At 48.5% G+C, this 25,465-nt stretch overlaps 1 protein-coding gene across 2 annotated transcripts in view; it reads left to right on the top strand.

Moving 5' to 3' along the window:
• HCN4 (hyperpolarization activated cyclic nucleotide gated potassium channel 4) overlaps window positions 1–18,284 on the top strand; it is a 136,002-nt gene extending 117,718 nt beyond the window's left edge. For both annotated transcript variants that reach the window (XM_061349939.1, XM_061349938.1), the window contains exons 6-8: window positions 600–840; window positions 3,295–3,459; window positions 16,213–18,284. In XM_061349939.1, coding sequence (XP_061205923.1) covers window positions 600–840; window positions 3,295–3,459; window positions 16,213–17,774 — 1,968 coding nt within the window. In that variant the 3' untranslated portion in view covers window positions 17,775–18,284. The remainder of the gene's footprint in view (window positions 1–599; window positions 841–3,294; window positions 3,460–16,212) is intronic.
• The last annotated feature ends 7,181 nt before the right edge of the window (window positions 18,285–25,465 follow it).

Below are 25,465 nucleotides of genomic sequence, written 5' to 3'. Positions count from 1 at the left end.
GGGTTTCCTTCACCAGAGGCTGATGATCCATCCATGCCCAGTGACCTGTGGGCACCTCTTCCTCCCCTCCCTTCACCCTATCCCCATCTGCCTCTGAGCTCCTTGGCACATTTGTGCTGTTCAGCATCTATTTGACAAGCAAGGGCAACACAGACCATAGGGCTGCCAAGGTGAGTTGTAACATTCTCCCAGAGAGGAGCCCTGGGCTTTTTCACCCAGCATTTCACTTGTGCTCTGCACCTTTCTCCCAGCCCAAGGTTTCCTGCAGAAAGAGGTTTACTGTGCCTGTTTGGGAGGTTGGGGTTTTTGTCCCTGCTCAGAGAGAAAGCATATGAATGCAAGCAGTGAGGCATGAAGCTGTCAGCCTCAGCTCGTGCTGTATGTGCTCTGAGCATCCAGAGCCCATTGCAGCCCGCACTAGGGGAGCCAGACTAAGGGAACAGCATTTCCCCCCTTACTTTATAGTGTACAGTTCAAGTGGGGAAACTTCATCATTTATTAGATGTAGACTAAATATATGTGTCTTTTCTTCCCCAACTTTCCTCCCCTTCCCTCCCTTCCCCTCTCTTTCTTTCTCTCCTGCATCACATCATGCTCAGGAAATCATAAACTTCAACTGCAGGAAGCTGGTGGCTTCTATGCCCCTCTTTGCCAATGCAGATCCCAACTTTGTGACATCAATGTTGACCAAGCTGCGGTTTGAGGTGTTTCAGCCAGGGGATTACATCATCCGGGAGGGCACCATTGGCAAGAAGATGTACTTCATCCAGCACGGGGTGGTGAGCGTCCTCACCAAAGGCAACAAGGAGACCAAGCTGGCAGATGGCTCCTACTTTGGAGGTGCATGTCGGTCGATCGTCATTACACAGCCGTACCCACTGTTAATGCTCACGTGTTCCTTAGCTTGTCCTGGGTGCACTGGGGTGGCAGCACGTGGAACTGCTTCCCCAGGCACCTTCTCCTCCACCCTTTGTTCATCTCACCTGTGTGGCAGCTTCCCGGTGTAGTAAATGGTGTAATGGGAAGTGAGTGGGACTCATGGGCAGTTCAGGAGTATAGATAATAAGTAGCAAAATGGAGAAGGGAAACTTGGCTCTTGCAGGTTCAGTTCTTTTTGCCCTAAGCAGACTGACGGGTCTGTGAAGCTGAGAACCTAAAGGGAAAAAATGGAGCATTCCCCACGTGCATTCCTACTGTTTTCTAGTCCTGCTGTCTGGCATCTATCATATGAGGTACAGGATAAACATGGAGGAAAACAACATAGTCCATCTTCCAGGCTGTGGCTCAGCAAAATGTTGTGGTCAGCAGGCAGGGTAATTGTCAGCAGCAGAGTTTGGGAACAGGAGAACTGACATGAGATCAGGAAAGCCCGTAAAAGAAGATTTGAGATAGTGCTCTTACGAGCAACACAGAGAAATCCATCCTGTCAGAGCCCTGTGAAGACCTCACTGAGCCCCAGACAGACAGCTCTCTGGTAGATGCATGTTTCAGTACACACTGTGTGTACTGAAATTAATGGCTTACTGAGAGGGGGCAGGAGGTAACCTGCTTTTCCTTCCCTTCTCTAAAGCCTTTTCTCTATTAGAAAATCCCTGTCATGCATTTCCTACACTCATACACTCAGTTCCTGTAAAACAACCTGTCTGCATCTACCTGGAGTGAAAGGACTCTGCATGTTCCTAACAAATTAGGTCAGTTTGATGGGGTTTGGAGTGCCAGGGTTGGAGACAATGCTTTGGGATAGACCCAGAATGAATCCTTAGCATGGTGTTTTGGCTTGACAACCAGCATGCAGCACAGAGAAGAGTGCTGTCAGTCTCTAAGACACGCCATCTGTCCTCAGGTGTCTGCCTCAGATGCCCACACTCTGTGTGTAATCAGTGGAAAAGCAGGAGATAGGAGTTCTCTGCTGAGTGCATGATGAGTGTCTGTGCCAAAGTCAGACAAGGGCTTTCTGTTCTGTAATAAGCTGAGCACCCTCCTAAGAGTAGTTGACTGCAGGGTAAATAAACCAAGAGTTAGTAGGTGCCACGAACTTGTATTTTCCTGATAAGCTGTAACCTTGTGTCTTATCATACAATCAATTCAGGTTGGAACAGCAAAATTTAGGTTGGAAAGGACCTCAAAGCTCCTCCAGTTCCAAACCCCTGCCATGGGCAGGGACAGCTTCCACTAGAGCAGCTTGCTCCAAGCCCTGTGTCCAACCTGGCCTTGAGCACTGCCAGGGATGGGGCAGCCACAGCTTCTCTGGGCACCCTGTGCCAGCGCCTCAGCACCCTCACAGGGAAGAGCTTCTGCCTAAGAGCTCAGCTCAGTCTCCCCTCAGGCAGGTTCAAGCCATTCCCCTTGGCCTGTCCCTACAGGCCCTTGTCCCAAGCCCCTCTCCAGCTTTCCTGCAGCCCCTTTAGGCACTGGAGCTGCTCTAAGGTCTCCCCTTCAGGAGCCTTCTCTTCTCCAGGCTGCCCCAGTCCAGCTCTCTCAGCCTGGCTCCAGAGCAGAGCTGCTCCAGCCCTCGCAGCATCTCCATGGCCTCCTCTGGCCTCGCTCCAACAGCTCCAGGTCCCTCTTGTGCTGCTGCCCCAGAGCTGGATCAGGGCTGCAGGGGGGTCTCCCCAGAGCACAGCAGAGGGGCAGGATCCCCTCCCTGAGCTGCTGCTCATGCTCTGGGGGTGCAGCCCAGAACACGGGGGGGTTCTGGGCTCAAGTGCTCACTGAAGCTGGGTCATTGGGAGTTTCTGCAAAACAACACTCCCAAGTCCTTCTCAGGGCTGCTCCCTCCAGACTCCTCCAGTGGTGTTAGTGCTGGACATTGCCCCAACCAGTGCAGGACCTTGCAGATATCTACAAAAATCTTTGAAGGGACAAATGTTCTGGTGTTGGGATCAAAGTTATGCCCAGACATGAGACCACAGTCAGCAAAGAGCCTTCACTACAAATCCAGAGAGAGGGAACTAGCTTCAGCAAGAGCACAGCTTCACCTTCTCCTCCCAGTGCCCATGGGGAGCTGGAGAAGGACAGCTTCTCCAGTATGAATGCCCAAATGATATCTTTGATAATCCGCCATCCCAAAACTTGCCTGGCTCATGAGATCAGCAGAATCACGGAGCTGTGTTTTGGTAGCAGCTGCCACAGCTGAGCCCCCGCTACTGTAAACCATTACTGCACATGCAGAATGTTACCCCTGCTGGTGTTCTTAGGGGGAGAGGAGCAAGAGTCCAGCTGGAGAGGCGACAGGGTGGCAGGCAAGGTGTTGATACCCATCCCCATGTGCTCAGGCTGGCTCTTTCCTTGCAGAAATCTGCCTGCTGACGCGGGGCCGGCGCACGGCCAGCGTGCGAGCAGACACCTACTGCCGCCTCTACTCCCTCTCCGTGGACAACTTCAACGAGGTGCTGGAGGAGTACCCCATGATGCGGCGAGCCTTCGAGACAGTGGCTCTGGACAGGCTGGACAGAATCGGTGAGTAGGTGTGGGGGGGTCTCCTTCCCGTTGCCTGCTGCTCTGGCAGCCCATCTCCAGCCTTTGTCCTTAGATCCTTTGGTGGAGTTGGGAACTGAAGGAGATCGCAGAATCATAGAATGGTTTGGGGTGAAAGGAGTTTAAGGTCATCTAGTTCCAACCCCATTGCCATGGGCAAGGATACCTCACTCTAGACTGTGTGACCCAAGGCACTGTCCAGCCTGTCTCTCTGTGCCTGACTTCAGCTCCTACCAGGAGCCCCATTCACAGTCAGTTAAGTCTGCATTCTTCTCTTTGTTCCTTACATGTAAACATTTTTGCCAGCCTCTGCTTCCATTCTTTTCTAAGATCAGTGTGAGGCCATGAGGGCCATGCTGGTGCATTCACTTGAGTTTGAATTTTAGCTCAAAATCTATAAACACAGTCAGTAAAAACCTCCTCTCCCCAGCCCAAAGCAAACACAAGTAACCAAATGGTATTAATGCCTTGTTGCAGCACAATGACTCCCACCTTGTCCAGTGGGAGCCATAATCTCTTCTGCAAGCACCCCTGTCTAACTAGGGAAGAGAAGGATAACATTCTTTGGTCACAACCAGAGATGTTTTAACACAGAGATTAAGTGACTTATGCAAGGACAGGCAAGAATTCTTTGCAGAGTTGAGGACTGAGCATTTCAGATTCCTGTGCTAACTCCTTTAGCTGCTTATTTTACATCTCTTCACAGTGCATTCATTTCCATTGCTTTCCAGAATCCCAGAGGTCAATGCAGGGCTGAGTACAGTGCAGAAGGAGAGGAGGATGATGGGGTGAGGGGGGTAAGGAAGAAGCTGACATCCCAGCAAGGGGTGCAGTGCCTCTGGGGCTGCTCATGCCAAGAGCACTGTATTCTGGGCATCTCATTACCTGCTGCAAATCAGAAATGTGACCCCTGAGTAAAAGGGTAGGAGCTTAGTATGTAGAGTTTGGCAGAGTCTATGATAATGAGGCCCTAGTGTAAGTAGCAAGAGTCACATCATTTAGGTTATTTAAATTTCACTGTAAAACTGCTGAGAAAATGAAATGTCAGGCACTGGCAGGGATGGTCTAACTTGACTTTATCAAATCTTCCAAATTTAGGTGGTCAGAACTGCTCAGGATGCTGGCTTGATGTTTTCTGTGGCTGTGTGTACAGGTGGGCAGGCTGTCCTGCGTCTGTGTGCTGCTGCCCACCTACCTAAAATTCATGGAAAATTCCAACCCAACATAGAGAACCTCACATGCTTCTGCCATCAGAGGAATTCCTTCCTTCCACACGCAGCTGCAAAATATCAACAGCAAGTCAGGAGGTGACACAGGAACAACAGGCCCTTTGGTGCAGAACTCTGGCATTAGCCTCCCCTCCTTTTGCCATTCTGCTGACCTGAGACACCATCAGTCCCTGTGTCACAGAAGAGGCAGAACTCTTCAGGGTCAGATGCTTAAAATCCTTCTGCTACCCTTGTTTCCCTGGCAGCCAGACCTGAGAGCTGCCTGTTCTTTCAACTTTACATCCTCTACTGTTGTGAAATAGCAGCTTCGTAGCAGTTTCCAACCCTGTTGTGCCCTGCAGTCTTTGGTTTGAATTTCCTTCAAGAGCCTTAGTGATTTATGTGTACCCAGCTCTTTAAAATAAGGCATTTCTTCACTTCCCTCTGAAACTTGCACCATCCAGAAAGAGCAGTGCATTATCTGTGTAACAGCATCTGACTTTTTTAGGTGTCAAGATGACTACATTCTGCTTGGTGTCTCTCTGAAAGCAAAGGGATTATTCTACAAGACTGAAGTTAAGGAATAGAAGTTTGTAAAAGCTGGGTATGAACAGAAGCAGGACCATGGTTTTGGTTCCTGTTACGTTCTGCTCAGGATTTGGACACAAGCTGGAAGCAAATGGGAGCTTCTTTCCAAGTCAGTGGTGCATTCACTAACTCCCTCCTACCCAGACAACAACATGTCCTTGAGAAGCCCATGCATCACTGAGTACACAAAATGTTTCAGAGGCTCTTTCACTGTTCTGGTACCAGGATAGGATCCATCCAGTTTTCCCCGTGCAGTACAGAGAGAAAAATCTCTGTCCATTCAGTCACAGTGGCTGGAGAGATTTTTACAGGATTACCACCTACATGGAGGATTTGGAAAGCATGGTCTAAGCTTGTCGAGGTGGCAGGGAGGCAGGATGAAGATGTAATTCCCTTGAAGAAACAGGAATAATACTGGTCAACAGGAGGTGTGATGAGGCATTCACTTTGCAGAGCAAATGCAGTTTGAAAGCCTGTGGCTAAGGGGGCAGCGCAGGGCAGATGCACCCTGATCTCTGTGCTCAGTCTCCTCCTGTTTGTGGATGGGCAGTGCAGCAGCCTGGAAACTGTCGTTGGTGGTTCTGCAAAGAGCATGTTGGTGGATCCTTCTAGCCTCTGTTGTTAATGGGAACTGAAACTGGCATCCTGCCTTTTCCATGTATTGCTTGGGAAGATGTTTTCCAGAGCTCTTTAAAGACTGGCAGGTATTGTTCTCTATGATATGACTAAAGCTGTGTTCTACAAGGACTTGTGTCTGAGTAACTTCAGACTCTAAAGAACTCCTCACCCTGCAGAATATCACATACCCCACTTACTGCAGCTTCAGATGGAGACTAGAGACATTTAGGCTGATCATTGATTAATGGTCATTTTATCACACATTAAATCTTCCATTTTTTCTTGTTAGTGACCAAGCTGTGACAGTCTTTGCAGTATTTCTGTGGGGAAATGAGTTGTTCTTTTCTCCAGTGAGTAATTCTTTGTCTGACGAGCATTTGTGAATGTCCCAGTTTGTGATGCACCACTTACTTACACAGGTCGCATCGTTCTGTTCCTGCCTGGCTTTGAAACTGGCTTTCAGTGACCACTGAAGCTTAAAATTAGATTTTCACAAACATTTGCACTTGTAAAACACAATGTTCGTTGCAAGTAAATACAAGACAGGGTGTGAGTATTGTTGAATCAAAAGTCACTGATGCGTCCCCAAAACTACTGAGGGACAATTACTTCCAGTGTTGGCTGTGCTGTAATAAACACCATCAGTGTCTGGGTGAGGTTGCTCCCCATCTGTATCAAGGTCACTGGTGGGAGCTGACAGCACATTTACAGCCAGAGGAAGTTACTTGTTCTTTTGCATCAGGCTTTTTTCACCCCCTAGTTTGAAGGGGTTACATTTTGAAGGCCATTCGTAGATGTTTTGATACAAGGATCCCAGTTAAGTCAGGACTTGCATTGCCTCCAGGCGTTGCATATGCTAAAACGCCAGAAGCTCAGACAATGCAATATCAGTCTCCAAATAAAAATACTGTTGTGGTGCAAGAGTGTCAGTTCAAGATCTTATAGTGGTGGAAGTTTTAAAAGCTTTGTCATGCAAACAAGCCACAAAAATAGATGTTCCCAACCATTTGCCTGTGCATCCTGTTTGCCAGCTCGTGACCATGCTTCTGCAATTGAAATCCTGTTGGGTTTGTGACCCCACTTGTCCAGGTCATGACTAATACTGTGGGATCTGCTGCCTCAGAGGAAGGGCTGGTGTTAGGTGAGGGGAAGTATGAATGAGATCTGGGATCCATGCCAGGCTCTGCCACACATTCCCTCTTTGTCCTTCACATGCCTTTGCTCTGTGCCTCAGTTCCTCAGCTCTTCTACAGGTAAAATAAGGCTAACAAAAGTGGAGCTTGGTCTTTGAATGCCTCTCAGCTGCCTGCTCCATGGCAGGTGCCCTGCAAGATCAGATGGATAAATGGAACAGGCTGAAATGTGTATGAATAAACCAAGATGTACTCAGCATATATTTTATACTGTACCTACACTGTAGGATAGATTTGTTTACTGTGTGCAGGTGAGTAGCTCCAAAGAGCTGCACATGTGAGGTGAGCAAGTAGATTTGGTCATGAAGAGATTAGATAGATAGATAGATAGATAGATAGATAGATAGATAGATAGATAGAATGCTTCTTATTCAAGACTGCTGATGCAGGCACAAGTGATGTAAGGATAGAAGTTCCTCTGTCCCAGGTATACAATGCTAGAGTGTGTGCTCTGGGAGAAGGTGTTCTTTCAAACTCACATTGAACTCTTCCTTAAGGCAGTGAAATCATAATCCAAGTGCTAAGCAAGGGAGGGTGCAATGGCTGACATGAGGTAACACAGTTCTACTCCATTTTGTCTTCTCTGGTTACCTGAATAACCCACAAACTTGACTGCTCATGAGGACTCAAAGTTCAGGTATCTGTGTATTCCTCTGACATGAAATCCTCTCCCCTCATTCCAGCACTACCACTTTTACAGTCAGCAGGGAGAAAAAGCCATATAGAGTATGACAGGTCTTCTGTATGGTGGCTAGCTGAAAAGGCTTGTGTGAATCACCCCTGGAAGTGCTGTCTAGCCCAGGTATGCAGGGTAGGAGTTGGACTTGAGCAGGAATTGAATAATGGAATGTGAAAGCCAAAGGCAAAACACCAGCAGATCAGCAGCCATGAGTCTCTTCAGCTTAATCAGGGTGAATTGGCAACTGGGTTCACCTCATAAAATGCCATTTCTCTTGCAACTCTAGGCAGAAAATAAAGCTCAAGACACCTCAGTAGAAGGGACAGTGCAGAGTGGTGGTGAGATATCAGGAGATCTGTCTTTAACTTTGTAAATGACCTTGGTTTACATCAATTCATCCCAGCCCATGTCCCTTGCAGGGTGCAAGTTCTCCAGGAAGTTTGGTCACTACTATTGCAAATGGGTACTGGCTAACTGGCAGAAATGGATCAGTGCTGGGAGCGTTGTAAGAGATACAGCATAGAACAACCTACTGTCCTGGGTTCAGCAGTAGCAGTCATTTTTCCCCTTCTTAGGAGCTGGTGCAGTGCTGTGTTTTTGACTTTCAGCCTGGGAACAGCACTGATAACATCGATGGTTTTAGTTACTGCTCAAATGTTCAGTCTGACCAAGGACTCTGTGAGCCTCATGCTCTGCCAGGGAGGAGGGGAAGCCGGGAGGAAGCAGAAACAGGACACCTGATCCAAACTGACCAAAGGGCTATTCCATACTACAGCACGTCATGCCCGGGATGTAACTCAGAGTTACCCAGAAGGGCTGGTTCACTGCTCGGTCGAGCTGGGTATCGACAGGTGGTGTTGTATTCTCTTCCCCTGTTATTTCCATTGTTATTATTATGGGTGGTAGCAGCAGTGGTTTGTGTTATACCTTAGTTACTGGGCTGTTCTTATCTCAACCCGTGGGAGTTACATTCATTCCATTCTCCTCCCCATCCCTCTGGGAGCAGGGGGTGGGGAGGGGAAGAAAGCGGGGGAGTGAGCAAAAGGGCTGCGTGGCTGACTTATGGCCTGGGCTTAAACCACGACACCTACCTACATAGGTCACCCAAGTTGTCAATTCCTTATACGGAGAGAGAACCAACTGCACAGCTCTTGGCTAGCTATCTGCATCAAAATAAAACACCTTTTCGGATCCCATTTTACCATTCCATCAACTTTAATTTTCAATCTCCTCTTTAATTACATGAAGTAAGACTTGCTTCCCAGCCACCCTTCTGGCCTCATGGGACTTTTCCTGCCTTGAAGGCCATTCAGTAGCTGCTGCAAGAAGAGCAGGCTGCAGAGCACAAAAGTGAAAGGAAACCAGTTCCAGAATGTCCAGAGTCTTCCAGAATGTGTCCTTGTCACAGCTTTTGGTGCTAGAAGGGCACTGAGAATTGAGTGCAGGAGCTTTGGTTCCAGAAAAAGAAGCATTTCTGCCACTTTGAGGAGAAGGCATTTCCTTGGCTTCAGCCACCAGTGGTAAGAGCCAGGACTCTGCTTCAGGCAGCAAAGGGCAACATGGGCACTCCAGAATTGCACAGCTCTTACACCTCCTCAGGGATATTGTCAGTCACATTCCTCTAAGGAATTCTGTACTCAGTTTATTTTTCTGCAGAGCTGTGTATGATGGGCATAAATGTGAGGAGTGGAGGCAAGAGCTTCATTTTTGTTTAACTGTCATGAGATTCATCAGCTCACATTATTCACCATTCGACCTACAGCACTGTGGCCCAGTTAAAAGTGATGTTCTGTCTATTAAGAGTTGCCATATATTTTGGAAGGTACTATTTGGTTTATGGAAGAAGGGGAACAATCAGTAGCAGGCCTGAGCTGTTCAGGGAGGGAAAACCTCCACTCTGAAAGATGGGAATTGTCCATTTTGAAGTTTTGAACACATTATTGTTGAAGATGTTACCAAGAAACACTCGGTGACCCTCCCCAGTACAGTGTGCTCTACACTGATGACTATCTACATAGTCTACATAATGATGACAATCTACATTGATTTTCCTTTCAGTGTGGCTTTCCTGCAATAAAACCCCTGTGTACAAGTCTAACTCCATATAGTTTTGCAGAGAACAGGGGAAGAGAGCTTGTTGTACCCTGAAGCTTGAAGAATTTGGCTTTAGTACCACAGCGTATGCAGTCTTGTGCATGTCAGGGCATAAGAGCAGACAAATGGTAATTACTGCAGAGCAGTTTGAGAGCTGCACATCTCAGCTGTGGTGTGTTGACACAGCCAGGCTCTCAGGGATGTTCATCTGATTTGGTGTCTAGAGCAGATTTGTTAACAATGCTGAACTCTTCTATGAATGCTCCAAGAGCTAATCCAGCTGGATGAGCTTTGCTTCCAAGCTTTGCTTCCAAGGGTACTTCAGTTGTGAGCAGAAGCCTTTATATGATAGTAAACACAGTTCAGTATGGGTTAAGTTACATCTGAGAGAAAGGCTGGAACAGGAAAGGCAGCCCAGATTCTTACTGGGGGTTAGGAATTATTTTGAAATCTCTGTTCCAGCTAATTTCATAGCATCATGAAATCATGGAATGGTTTGGGTTGAAGGGACCTTAAAGCTCACTCAGTTCCAACCCCTGCCACAGGCAGGGACCCCTTCCACTGGAGCAGCTTGCTCCAAGCCCCTGTGTCCAACCTGGCCTTGAACACTGCCAGGGATGGGGCAGCCACAGCTTCTCTGGGCACCCTGTGCCAGCGCCTCAGCACCCTCACAGGGAAGAGCTTCTGCCTAAGAGCTCAGCTCAGTCTCCCCTCGGGCAGGTTCAAGCCATTCCCCTTGGCCTGTCCCTACAGGCCCTTGTCCCAAGCCCCTCTCCAGGTTTCCTGCAGCCCCTTTAGGCACTGGAGCTGCTCTAAGGTCTCCCCTTCAGGAGCCTTCTCTTCTCCAGGCTGCCCCAGCCCAGCTCTCTCAGCCTGGCTCCAGAGCAGATATCCCATTATTTATTTAATGCTTAAATGATTACCACAACAGAGCAGCTCAGGGTACAGGTAACCCTCCAGGTAAGGGGGGGCAAAGACCACCATCAGCAGTCTGAGCAGTGTGTTCAGTACCCAGTCCTCTGAATTAGAAGTGAGGAGCTGAAAGAAGTCGCCATGTGGCTGTGGGCAGGCACCACGACAGCAGGGCAGGCAGAAGGCAGGCTAATAAAGTGAGATTATTTCAAATCCATGCAAATTCAGAAAGCGATTTAGTGACCTGAATCCTTAAAGTGCAGCCAGTGGGCTTGGAACTGGATTCTCTTTAATTTCCTCTGTGTCTGTGCAGAGTTTCCACAACAAAAAGCTAATTTTGATGATTTGATGGAAGAATTAGTGTTGAATGCTGGCTCCTTTTATGCAATCACATGAGCTTTTCTCCCTGTTCTTTTGTGTGCTCTCTGCAGTCGAGGAAAATGTGACTTTGTGATTCATTATTAAGCGAGCAACATCTATTTGCTTAGTTTCCATAATTTTACATACCCAGCTCCACTTCAAAGCACCAGTAGCTTTGCTAGGAACATCTAGGCTTTAAATATCTTCCTTTTCTAGCCCCCTTCTATTTAGCCTTTTGTTACAGTGAAGAAAATAGAGAGCTTTTAGAACCCAGAGCACTCCATTGATGGTACTTATTTTTATCTGACTTAGGGAAGAAATCATACTGAGAACAAAAAACATCAGTTGTGCCATGGAGACCTTTGAGTCTTAAGTCCTTTGCCTGACATTGCTCCTGCAGCTGCCTCAGTCCTGTTAAGGGGCACATCCAGGCCAAGGGGTTGCTTTGGAGCCACCCAGTCCTCCCATTATATTATCTCAGTAAATTTGGATCGTGCTTTTGGGGTTAGGAGAAGTGCCGGGGTAGATTGTTTATCTCAGTACCTTAGACTCAGCTCTTTATGCAGGATGAAGAACATAGAAGGAGAAACTAACATCCAGCCTCCCTGCTTCCATGATGAGATTAAATTGGAAAGGGGAGTCCCTTTTCCTTTCTCTTAATGAAGCTTCTCCCCAGTTTATCAAGAACACAGGGCTCCACCGTGGTTCACTGAGCACAGCTCTGAGCTGAGGAGCATCGTTTCAGTTGGGGTTACATGGGGCCAAACTAATCAGTTCTCTGATTGCTGCGTTTACTGCTCTTCTCTTGAGGCACGGGATGTGGCAGTAAATCCAGAGCAGGAAAAAGGAATCTGAAACCCAGGCAATTTAATATATAAGATGATGATGAGAAATAATCTCAGAACTACCTCCCCAAGCAAAAGTGCCTCCTACTGCCTCATCCCACTGTTGGCTGATTTTCATGCAGGACCTGAGACAGACCTGCCAGGAAAACATCTTCATCCCACCAGCATTCTCCTGTTCTGGTCTGGTGCTGGTTGGAAGGAGGATTTGCTTCAGAAGCACCTAATAAGACCTACATCTCTGTGTGGAAACATGATGTAAATGATGCAATTCATTAGAATGGTGGAACCCATGAGTTCTTCAGTTTGGTAACCAGCTCCAATTTGAATAATGACTCTGAAACATTCCTGTGCCCTTCAGTAACTGAAAGAAGCTTTTCAGTCATTTGGTGTTTAATATTCTGGAGCAGAAATTTGAGACTTTCTTGGCAAAAGAGAAAAGCAAAAGTTGATCTAATGAAGAGATTAATAGATTCAAGCTGGGCTCAGGAAGACAGGGAAGTGGAATGTAACTGCAAAGGAGAACTGAAACGTTCTGGTTTAAAAACTTAACAAACCTTCTAATTCCAAGGGGTTTGCTGGAATTGTTTTCTCAGTTTGACACAAATTTCAGGATCTTTGATCAAAACACTTACAGGAAATACTATGTATGTTTGGGAAATGTTGGCATATTCTCTGTTTAGTGCTCTGCCAAGGACACCAGAGGCTGCTGAGCAGCTCGTCCTGTGTTGTCAAGAGCTCGGGTTATGAAAACATCAATCCCCTCAGTTCATCCGTGCAGCTCTGATTAACATCACTTGGGTTCTCATCTCAGTTGAGGGCAGCCTTGAAAATTGCAGGTTATTCAAGCACAGACAAGCAAATCAGAAGCCAAAGATAGGTGATAAGGAATTAAAGGAGTGAGCTGAGGTGTAATGATTGAAACACAGAGCAGTTGATGGTATTTAGCTTCCTGGAAATCTGCATTAGCAACACAGAATCAGAATCCCAGCCTGGTTTGGGTTGAAGGGACCTTAAAGCTCGTCCAGCTCCAACCCCTGCCGCAGGCAGGGACCCCTTCCACTGGAGCAGCTTGCTCCAAGCCCCTGTGTCCAACCTGGCCTTGAGCACTGCCAGGGATGGGGCAGCCACAGCTTCTCTGGGCACCCTGTGCCAGCGCCTCAGCACCCTCACAGGGAAGAGCTTGTTTCTCTTTCTCGTTTTTCTATCCCTCATCAATCCTCCACAGCCCGGTTTTGCTGCAGTTTGTTTTCAGGAAATCAAATACCAAAAGGCAGCTTTTTTGCCTGCCTGCTTTGAACACAGCGTGTTGACTCCCATCTACATCCTGACCTTGCAGTTGTGCAAGGAAGCTACAGATTCCCCATGCTGGGATTTGTACCTTCAGCTCTGGAGAGGATGATTACAAACCTGCAGCTGAATCCCTCTCAAACTCAAGTATACTAGCCAGGTTCTCTCTTGTCATTCTTATTTAGGTAGGGTGTTCCTTCTCTCCAGACTACAGCAGTTAATATTTTTGTTTCTGTTTAATAAGTTATTTGTGATTAATGTGTTTGTGAGCAAACAAATGTCATTTTAGTAGATACCAGGTGGAAATCACTGTGTGTGCAGCGTAGCTCTAAGCCATTCACTGTATATTCACTGCATATTCACTGCAAAAATGCTCTGAAGTTTAAAGGTCACATTCATGCTCTCTCTGGTGTGCCTGGCTGCAGGAAAGGCAGGTAGAACTGGGATCACAGGAATACCAGTGCTGTCTATTCCAGTCCAGTTTACAATGAAACGGGTATTATACACTGTTTATATCTCCTACACATTCACTTCCAGTGCAGACAAGCTCTCCAGCAACTATAATGACATTAGGAGCTCCAAGCACTCTTTGCCTTCAGAGCTGTGTCCTTCCAGGGGCTGGTATAATTCTCCAACGCAGGAGAAGAAAGGTCAATTCATGTGCCTTGATGTTTTTTTAGGAGGGAGTGAATAGCAGCAGGTGAAACACAAAAGCATTAAGCATCTCGCTAGCCGCAACAGACATCATATCACAAATGCACCAGTTGCAGAACCACATCTTGTCCTTTATAAAGAGAGAGAACCACATCTTGTCCTTTATAAAGAGAGAGACACTTTAAAAAGTACAAGGAAAAATCCTTAGTGTGTTCTTCCAATGCTTAACTACAATCACAGTTAGATTGCTCCTGCTTTTTTTAATGGGCCTCTGTAAAGTCACAGTATCTCATGGGTCCTTCTGGACCTGAAGAGAAAGGTTTTTAACAGCTTCCTTTGTGAAGTTCCATATAAATCAGTATCAGATCATCACTTCTCTGACAGAATTGTACCTACTGATGTTTTTAAGCCCGATCCTTGTGAATATTTTCTGTACCTTTTCATACCTTGCATCTGGACACTAGAACTAAACCATCAAACCTACCATGATATGTGGGCTGAAAGATCCATTATACACTAAAGAAATAAAAGCAACAATATGGATGTCATCTATGCACAAACCTGTTCCTACGTCAGTGTGTAAAGGTCTGAAGTGTGACTGGTATAGGATTGAAAGGAAATTCCAGTGGAACCTCACTGGGAACTACTACCCAACATGGCAGCCCATTCTTAACCATTTCTTCTTGGAAACTAGCAGCTGACCAGTTTAAACCAGAATGCTGTAGGAGACAAGTTTAGTATCATTCCATGGACTTAGTCGATAATATCAATGCTCTTGAAAGTTGTGATTTCATGAGCATGTGACAAGTTTAATGGACGTGAGCTGTGTTGCCAGCCTTTAGTTCCTAAATCATGACATGATTTGGGGGTTAAAATACAGAAAATGAGGCCCTTCCCCATCCATGCCTCCATCCCCTGCTCTCTTAAGTCCACAGCAGTTGGCACTCTGCTGTCTGTTTGCTCTTGTCCTGTACAGGAGCTAGAAGTGATCAGCCAGGAGAAATGAATTAGGTTCAGGAGGAGGGTGAATACAGCTTCTGATCCGATCCAAACTGGCTGGTGCCTCCTTTGGAGGTGACCCTTCTGCACTCACCCCCCACTTTGAGCTTCAGCTACAAAGTGAGCTGTGTACAGACATGCAGCCGTAGGGCCAGGGTGCCCCTGCACACACAGACACACGTAGAGACAACACGCAGAGCAGTTCTAGGCTGAACCCTTCAAATCCAAACAGCTTCAGTAGAAATAGCAGAGGTGCTGCCATCAATTCAAACTGGCATATGTTGTCAGGAGAGAGGTCCCTCGAAAAGGCAAGAACAGGGATTTAATCTGCACTAATTTTATCAGAAACTCATTCAAATCAGCATACACCAGCTCCTTATCAACCAAGTTATCGACTGGCATGTTGTGAGAACAGAGCTTTAAAAGGCATTATGCACAGAGCTTGACCATATCAGAAATGCTCTCCTTTGAGAAAGCATTTGTGCTGTGGTAAAAGGTAATCACTGGCAGCATCTCCTACCCCATCACTGAATAGTTCTGTCCTTCAGGCCAGGAGAGGGGATCCATCCAGACCACACAAACTCTTTACACCACTTTTTCCAACCCACTGGAAAGGTAAAGCACATGCTGATATTTTGCTGCAGGCTTGGAAGTCCAGCTGGAACATGCAGTTTGCTAGCCTGCAGTTCCTTAAAGTCTGGGCTAGAAGAGCACAACCAAGATGCAGCATGGCTGAGGTCTCTTACTTGAGCCATCTTGAGCTCTTCCATCACGCAAAGTCCCTCTGTCCCTTGGTCCTAGAGAAATTTCAACTCAAACCACTCCAGAGGGAACACGTTACGTGACACAGGTGAGGAAAAGAAGAGTAACTGAAGACTCGGGAGACATCACTGGACTTACATTTATGAGGTTTTCCTTTGCAAACACACACACACAAAATTGCAGCCTTTGGATTATTCTTTTTTTCTAATAGAAGTTCAGATTATGAGATTAAAATGGGAATCTTCCAGATTCATGAGCTTTGCTGCCCATCTGCCACACTTACCAAAAGTGGCTTTACTAACTAAAATTATGTGTCCTGTCAGGCACATTTTGATGGGATCTTAAAGTGTGTTGATCATGACACAAAAGCAGGAGATGTGATGTTTGTCATCTTGTAGCTGGAACACTGATCCTGTAATGCCAGTGGAGGGGAGGCAGTGCCAACAATTAGAGGGAAGTCTGGCAGGAAGCTTTGAGGAGCCCTCCCATTCATTGACATCCCAGAATGACTCTTTCTCTCTTCACTTTCACTACAGGCAAGAAAAATTCCATTCTGCTGCACAAAGTCCAGCATGACCTCAATTCGGGGGTTTTCAACTACCAGGAGAACGAGATCATCCAGCAGATCGTGCAGCACGACAGGGAAATGGCACACTGTGCTCACAACGTCCAGGCTGCCACTGCTGCCGCATCCACTCCCACCCCTGTCATCTGGACCCCACTGATCCAGGCACCCCTGCAAGCTGCAGCAGCCACCACTTCTGTCGCTATAGCTCTGACCCACCATCCACGCCTCCCAACAGCCATCTTCCGTCCTCCCGTGTCCGTCCTAGGCTCCTTGGGACAGCAATCCAACCAGACTCCAAGACAGCTAAAACGAATCCAGTCTCTAATCCCATCCACGGGTCCTTCTGCCGTTGGCTCTCCCTCCAGTACTCCGTCCCAGCTGCATACCCCAGGAGCAGAAACCCCTTCCTCCTCCTCCTTCCACATCCAGCAGCTTGCAGGATTCTCAGCAGCCGCTGGCTTAGGCCAGTTCCAGGTGGGATCCCCTCCAAGCGGCTCAAGCCAGCAGCTGGGTTTGAGCAGCGCATCCACAGCGGGACTGAGCCAGTTCCAACATGGGAATTCTGGATCACCCTTAGGTACAGCTCAGTCCATGCAGCAGCCACAGCAGCAGCAGCAGCAGCCAGCCCTTTCCAGCAGTGGATTTGGGCATTTCCAGCAAGCCACAACTGGATCCCCGTCAACATCTCTCACCCAGCTCTCATCGAACTCACCCCCCAGTCTTCTCAACCAGTTCCAGCCCACCACAAGACCACTGCAGGGGGGACAGTTACAGCAGCTCTCGGGCAGTGGGACTTTGGGAGGAATGAATCACTTCCAGCCCCCTCCTTCTTCCAACTCTCCATCTTCCAGCCTAAGCCAGCTGGCACAGGGCTCTGGTGGGCCGTCCTCAGGCCTGTGCCAAACACATCCAAGTGCATTAGGATCTTTAACTGGCACGATAGCCCAGCTCCACCAAGAACGGCCGCCTTTTGCCTCCATGTCTCCACTACAGCAGTCTGGTGTCGCCTCTCCCTCTTACACCCCTTCTGGCCTTAGTCCTCCTAGTCAGAGCCCAGTAGCAACAAGAACTTTTCAATGTGGCCCTTCCGGGGCCTCAGGCTCTCACAGCTCTTTGCTCCTGCCTCAGACCGCCAGCCCACCTTCGCAGATCCTGCAGGCCAAGAGCATGCCGCCGGTGCCGCCGGGACGTCTGAACCAGGACATCAAGTTGATTTCTGCTTCCCAGCCATCTTTGCCCCAGGAGCTGGCTCAGACACTGAGCCAAAGCTCTCATTCCTCTAGAGAATCCATTTCCAGCTTCTCTCCTTTCCCTGGTGGAGGGACTGGACTTCTTGGGAAGCCCTGTAGCTCAGTTCCTGGGCGTGTGACTTTACCGCGTCAGCTGTCCTCAGGTTCTTTACCCCATCCGCTGGTGTTTGGGGCCAGCACTGCAGGCGCTGCTTCTCTGACTGCTGGTGGGAGGAAAGAATCCATAGTGCTCACAGGGGACCTGGAACCTGTCAGATCCAAACTGCCCTCCAATTTGTGAGGACTCCTTCTGAGAGCTGGTTATGTCAGCCCTGCAGTTCAGTTCCTGATTAGACTTCCATGAATCATGTTTTCCTTTTCTTCTCCCCCTCCTTCCCATTGCTTTTTCACCACTTCTTTTGTTTAGGTTTAACTGTGATTAGAAACAAACAAAAATCACACGAAAAAGAACAAAAAAAAGAAGATAGCCAGGTATTCTTAGAGCTATAGATTTTTGGTCACTTGATTTTATAGAATATTTTAATACATGGAACAAAAGGATATGAGCAAATTTAATCCAACGAGGTAACGCACAGGCAGGGCGTGTGCCTGAGCTGGAACATGTGAATGCTCAGCCATAGAAGCCACCAAAAAAGGTTTTCCTGTTGAGACAAAGATCCGAGGTTGATGTGAGCCATAAAAGGGAACATCGGGTCAGGCCTGTAGCTGGTGATTTTAAGACAGCTCTGCTTGGCATCGCTTTGAACCTGAACCTGACCCACAGCACCTAGTCATGGGGGACTTGGATGGGCCCTGTGAGCATCAGGTTTTGCTTCCTTCCAGGTTTTCCCCCTGTGACCAGCAGGCTGCACAATAAGCAAGAAGAGGGGGCGTTTCAGCAGCATAGTCTAGGGCTTTCAGAAGGGCTGAGCTGTTTGGACTCCATCTGAAGAGGACAGAGGTGACCAGGAGATGGCCTGACTTCAGATGCTTGTCTCTTCCTTACTTCACTGATGCTCTAGTAGGAACAAGAAACAATCCCTTGTAAGTCACAAGGAGGGCAGTGAATATCCCCTCTGTGTTTCTGTAGGCATCGTGGATGGTGTGGGCTGTGGCAGGTCTGTCTCTGCCCCACACCAGGCAGCTGGCCTCAGCCAGCAGGAGAGCCCCAGCAGCAACGTCTCTGGTTCAGAAAGCGGGTGTGCTGCCTTCCAGGTTGGGGTGTGCAGAGTAGGGGAAGGGATGAAAATAGAGGCAGCACTTGAACCTTCCCTCTTTCATTTGAATATCTCAGTGTCCAGGGGCTGACTGCTTTGAAGAGAACTCATTAGAGAAAGATTGGGAGGTGCGGTGCAGCCACTCTAGCCCTCTTCCTCCTTAGCCCAGGGGAGTTTGAGCTTTGAGGCACCCAGGGTAAGTCTGATGCCCAGCCAAGAATCCGCCAGATTTGCAACTGTGTTTATCCCATTAAACCAGATTAGACCAGAAATTTGGCCAGGCATGGGCCATGCTTCTCTTCTGATGGGGGAATCTAAATCCTTTGCTTGATCTCACCAGCAATAAGAGTCTGCACCTAATTGGCTTTGGTCTCACCCTGCAGTTGCAGCATCACTGGACACGTCTGGGGCCTGGCGGGCATTTTTGGGGCACCCCGATTTAAGGCTGTCAAAGTGGGATGCAGACAGTCAGGGGCTGTTGGGTGCACACAGCACTGAGGAGCTACAGCCTTTACCTCTAGTGCAGATATCTCCCTTTACGTTGACCCTTTTTTGGTCTTTTGTTTTCCCTTAGGCCAAGAGGTGTCTCCAGCCACCTCGCTCTGAAGAGTCAGGTGCTCAACTTTTCCAACACCCATTGCACGTGTCCATTCTCCCTCTGCTCTCAGCTCTCATGGGATCCCTCCAGCCCTCAGGCAGAAAGCAGGACTTCATGCAGCAGTGCCAAACCCCTTACTATTGTTATCACAGGAACAACCCATGTCCATAGAACTCCCTCTCTCACCTCCTCTCCCCAAACACTGGCTGACAGTTGGGCTTTTATACCAAATTATTTGCAAACCCCTTGACACATGCCTGTATCTTGGATGTTGCTGCCAGCATTCCTGGTCACTCCTGCTTCAGAGTGCTTCGGTGGCTGAGAGTTCAGATGGATCAGCTTTGGTCTTCCTTCAAGGGTCAGGGCAACTCCAGAAATGGTCTTTTTTCTACTAGCTACATACAACAACTAACTACAATGTGTGAGTGTGTGTGGTGGGAGGGGTGCATGTGTGTGTGTATAGATTTTATATCTATCTATATATACACCTTTTTATATATAGTATACAGTTATACACATATGTAGTCTATTTATGCACATGTGTAAGCACGCACACACACACACACATACGTATATTTATATCTATATATATCCTCCTTTTCAAATACATGTCAGTTTTGACCCTCCTGTAGGCCTGATGGGCAGGCTAGAATTCTAACACAGAGATCCTGCTTTTCCAAATATGTACAGGTTCATCTTGAAACCAAATCAGTTGCTGGAACTGAAGCAGACTCAGACACTCTCGTGTTCTCACAGGTATGAGGCAGTTCCTAGGAGGAAGACTCACTATGTCCTTTGAAGTTTTATATTGTTTTAGCAACCTTTCTCCCTCCATATTCTAGAGGGCCCCCTAGAACGAGCATCTCAAGAGGTTGGGAGCTGAGCTGGTTGGGTCTGGGGTATCTAACAGAAGTAGGTGGGAAGGGTCTTCAGCCCAGCAATGCCAAGCCCTCATGGATGACTGTCCTGTGACCGCTGCATTGGTACTTGAATCTCAACAACCCCTGTGGACACTGACAGATGGAGGTGCACAGAAACACCCCGAGGGCTGTCTCTGCCTCTGTGTGTTCCATCCACCAGTCTGGTGAACATCCTCCTTCGGTTGGGCTCTTCTGCTTTGTTTCTCAAGGGGATACTGTTTGATTTGCCAGTTCATAGCAGCGCAGTAGCCAATCTTGAGTTACTCCGACTGGACCCCAGTCAGCACTAGGCTTGTCTCCGTAGGTGGAACTATATTTATTATTATTGGGTTTTTTTGGTTGATTTGGGGGGGGAGGGGGGGGAAGAGTTCTTGGGGTGGGGTTTGCAATATAAAACACACAATAAAAACCTTAGTAAATAAAAATACAAAAAACCCATTTCTCTCGCTGTCTGCTTCAAGTGTGAACTTCAGGCAACATGAGATGAGGGTTCTTTAACCCTTGGGTTAAAAACCCAAAGAAAAAGCCTTGGGTGACATTTCAGTCCTCTCTTTCTGGGGTTTGCCTCACTCCTGTCGGTATTTCCCCCAAAATCTGGTAGTTGTTTTGCAAATGTGTGTCTGACAGTCCTTCATATTCATAGCAGATATGGGAGTGCTGGCTGACATGATCCTTGGAGAAGAGCCTGAGGAGCCCTGTCACTGGAGACAGACATGAACAGCTTTGGAATAGGGACTATTGCAGGAAGCAGCCAAACAATGGGAGGAAAGAAGCTGTTTTGAGGTCTCAGACTAAGCTGGATGATGATGCCAAGATCAGGACCAGGTGTGTTTTAGAAAGGTAAAACTAGACTCGGCTCCCAGCTTTTGTTTCACTCCCTCTTTGAGTCTTTGGCCAAACTCATTTGAAGTATTACACACAAAGTTAATGCTGCTGGTGGCAGCTCACAGAGGAGCTGTGGGGCCTCATGCCCTTTCTCCATAGTCAGAAAACCACAGGGCAAAGCAGCCGAGCTGTGGCAATGAGGTGTAGAGAGAGACCCCATTCTCACAGCTTCCTCTCCTCCCACCAGTCAACACCAAGAGCCTCATCTCTGCCTTGGTGACAGCCTCACTTTCACCTCTCCTCCTCTGAAACCTCGTTTGTTTGTACCTGCTCCCCCAGGGCTGGGGTTTTGCCCTCTGACATTCTGCCCGGCCTCTGAAAGACTTGGATTTGCAAACACAGCAGCAGCGTGTCTGAGGTGAGAACAAGGGCCAGGACCTGCTTTACTGCCCATGCCAGAGGTGGCAAAAACTGAAAGGAGCTGAGGGCCATGAGTGAAAGCAGTGTTTTGCAGAGGATGCAGAGACACATGCACTGACACAGCAGAGCCCAGGCTCAGGCCAAGGAGGACACTCCTTTTCTCTTCCTTCCGCTTAGCTCCTGATGGCACAAGGAAACCGGAGATGCTGTGAGTCTTTCTCTGCCAGTTTCCTGAACTTGTGCGGCTTTAAATAGAGCTGGTGAGGAAAGAGCAAACCACACTTCCTCCTTAGAAATTGACACTGCCTTGATACCAGATGGCTCTGCCCTGGTGGGTCCCTTGTCCTGGAGCTTCACTGAGGAAGTTCACGCACTAGACTATTTGGTTTGCCTTTGAAAATGAGTGTCAGTGTCAGGCTCTTTTATTTTGCATGCTATTTTTGTTACAAACTGGGATTATGTCAGTCCTGCCCAATCAAGACTTTTTAAAGGTTCAATTTCACTCAGTATTTGCAAACTTTGAAGGTTTTCTTGCTGGAATAGAACAAAATCCAAGTTCTGAGCTCTTTAGCATCACTGTGAAACCTGCTTTGTTTCCCTCCATGAACAGGTAGCAGGGATTACAGACATAGCCCCACTGCTGCAGGTGTAGAAGGGTGGGCAGGACTACACCAGGAGGATCTCATGCCCTCCCTGTGGGCAGAGGCGATCACTGCAATGCAGTAACCATGAGGTCCTCATGACAGGCATGAGACTACGTAGGAGTCAATGACATGGCTTAGCTTCATCATCACAGCTAGTAACCACGTCCCTGCTCTAGGCTGCTGGGAATCAGGATGGCATAGGCAGCTTTTCCCTGACCAAAGCAAAGCCCTGGCTCCACACTCTGGAGAAGCCCCATCAGTTGTTAAAAGCTTGGAAGGGTTTGACTGGTTTAGCACGTGTGTTGGTGCCTCCTTATTGAAAGGACCTTAAGACCACACTCGGATATCATGATCCTTGTGCATGGGCTGTAGGGAGAGAACTGGTCAGGTACCAGAGCCAAGTCACCCCTCGATCAACAGGGCGGGTTCTTCACCTCCTGATCACCCCTACCTCTCCTGCAGTGCCTTGTGAAGACCCAGCATGGCTCACAGTGGATGAAAGGCAGTGTCGCCACCTCCTGAGTTCTCCCTGTCCCAGCCTGGCCAGGGCTGTTCATGGGAATTTCAGCCCTTTCTTGGGAAGCTGTCCCAGATGGGCTGCCCAACCCACTCACCATCAGGAGCTGGAGGTGGATTTGCTACTGCTTTTCAGCTGTGCCCTTCCTTGGTCATGTTTCTGCCTTTCCCCACAGTTTGTCAAGCCAGGTTTGATGTCTTCAGGTGCCCCCTTGGCTGTGCAGGCTGGGACCCGCAGTCTGTTTGGTTCTGAGCTTCTTCCTACACTCAGCAATGTGCAGAAATGATGTCAAGGCACTTAGGCACATTGTGAGCAGCTCTAACCCCTTCACAGAGGCGTAGGCTTGACTTAACACCGCTTTTGTGACAGGAGAACAAAGTGGAGAAGCTATGGACATGCTAAGGTCCTGGCCCTAAGTCACAGCTCAGCCCCACCTGGTTTTCAGCCCAGACCTTCAGTGCTGAGGTCCCAAGTGTGCTCCCTGCTGAAGGTGTTGGGCTGGAAGGCCCCTGGGGGCACACATAGTGATCCTGGGTGAGAGTTTTCTGCTCTCAGCAGCACCTCAGTGAAGCTGTGGAGGAGCTGAGGGTGCCTCAGGGGCAGTGCTGGGTCCTTTCCAATGCCCCCAGCCCTGTCTCTGCTCCCAGCAACCCAAGGGGACTTCAAACTCTGATTTTAATGGAGCTGAATATGGTGCCATCTACTATGGGCAAATCAAGGGAAGAAAATCTGAGCTTGGTTCTGCCACTTAGGGTTGCAGGAAGGTAGATTGATTTTCTTTAAGAAGGCATTGCCAAGCAGCTGCCTTCAGCCTGCAGCTACCATCTGACCCCAATCACCAGCACTGCCTGTTCTCCTCAGGTCACCTTTTAGCAGGCACCTGATTAGGGAAGACATCGAATGAAGGCTCTCAAAAGAAGATGCTCTTTTGTTTTAATGGAGGAAAAGCAACAGCTTGATAGGTTAAAATGGAAGCTTTAGCCTAGCAAATGCCATGTCCTTTGTAGGTCTTCTGCTGTGTGACCTCTTGTAATGGGCACATCAGGACCTTGTGGGCCACCTCCTCCAGAAATCCCCCCTCCAAGGCTATGCATGGAAGGGAATGGGAATGGAAATGGGAATGGGAGCTGCCAGAAGCTGTCCTGAAGCACTGAGCAGGAAGGCGTTAACAGCATCTCCCAGTGTCACATGTTTCAACACCTTCCCCTTTCTGGAAGGCTCCTCCCCCTGCCCATGCTGCTAATTAATTAGAAAATTCATTAGACTGCTCTTCAGGGGTCATTTTTCCTCTCTTCCCTTTTATTTTGTGTTTTTTCAGCTTCCTTCAGCTGGGATGGGAATGGCTCCGGCTCACCCACACTGCAGGAGAACACATGCTCCCCCCTCCAGCTCTGCAGACACAGTGTGCAGGACCAGTGGGGCCCATCATAGCCCTCCCCACAGCAGGTGCTGGCTCTCAAGTGCCCACTGTGGCCAAAGGATGTTGTCAGCTCCAGCCTTGTGCACACTGATCACTGTCAACTCCTCTCTGCTTGACGTGCGGCTGTGTTGGGGAGCTGGAGGTAGGAGCTGCTCTTTGCTATTCCTGATGCTCCAGTTCTCCTCAGCAGCCTGGAAACATCCAGCATGGGGTGGGGAGAACAGCACATCCCAGCAATGCTGGAGCAGATCCACCACAGTCAGAAGGGCCTGGCAGAGGTGGGAATGATGTCCTGTTCTTAGCAGGGGAGGAGGATGGAGGAGAGGCTTCCATGCTGCTCCTTTGTAAGGATATCTGCTTCCTCCCCCCAGGAGCAGCCTGCATGTGCTGCCAGGAGCACAGGTCCCCTGGCCACCACCACATCTGTACTGATGGCTGCATTGCCAGACAGGAACCATGTCCCTGATAGATTATCAACCTTCCCCCTGATGCTTCAGGGCCCTCTTGCAGCTCAAGGTTTGTGGCAATGATTTAGTACCACATCACTGTAAGCGTTGTGCTCCCAAAAGCTGTAGCAATGAGGCATACACACTTACCTCTAGAAAGATGCTGAAAGTAGCTTTAAATCAGCCCTACCATCAATGCTCAAGTGTGACCCCAGAATTATATGGTTATGGGTACCTATAGGAGCTGTAGGTACCCCAGGGATGAACAGGAGACCTCAAGGGACTTTGTGTATGGACACAACACACATTTTCCTCCCTGCCTCCAGCAAAATGGTCTCCAAAATCACAGGGTTTGGAACATGCAATCTGAATTTGATTCAAGCAGTATGAAAACAGGCAGACACCTGCCATCTGAGAGCCAGTGAGTCACAAGCAGTGGGGACTCAGCATCCACTTCTCATTTCTCAGGATGCTGCTGTTTGCCTGCTGGGTTTTACTAGAGCTCAGTGGCTCGCAGCCGGGCTCACACAGCACCTGAAGCAAGCCATAGGGAAAGGGCTCCATCCTCCATCCCACCTAAACTCTACTGTTGCCCAGCACCTCCCTTGTTTGCAGCCCACAGATGAGCCAGGTCAGGGGCCAGACCCAGCCCGGGTGAGGAGCAGCACTGGGCTGGGCACTCAGGCTGATGCTCTGAGCCTGGGAAGAGGCCCTGGCCTTGGGAATGGGAAGCACCTGTGGGAGGTGGAGTTCAGGGGCAGGCTCCAGCCTTACAGCCCCTGGCTCATTACAGCAGGCTCCTCCAGGTCTGGTTAGGGGTGGTGGGATTTGGAGTGGGTCAGTATCTAAAGCTCGCTTTTTGAGGCTGCTGGGAGCATGTGGGAAGGAAAGGCTTTGTGCTTGCACCTTGTCAGCACTGGAGATTCTGATGCCCTGGTCATGGAGGTGGCCCTGGGGGATACAGTTGGAGTGAAAGGGTCTGGAA

Source organism: Neopsephotus bourkii, unplaced genomic scaffold (genome assembly GCF_033783945.1).
Source record: "Neopsephotus bourkii isolate Nb327-2 ecotype Australia unplaced genomic scaffold, CSIRO-AGI_Nbou_v1 NB_463, whole genome shotgun sequence".
Taxonomy (NCBI): domain Eukaryota; kingdom Metazoa; phylum Chordata; class Aves; order Psittaciformes; family Psittacidae; genus Neopsephotus; species Neopsephotus bourkii.
This window is presented reverse-complemented; position numbering and strand designations above follow the sequence as displayed.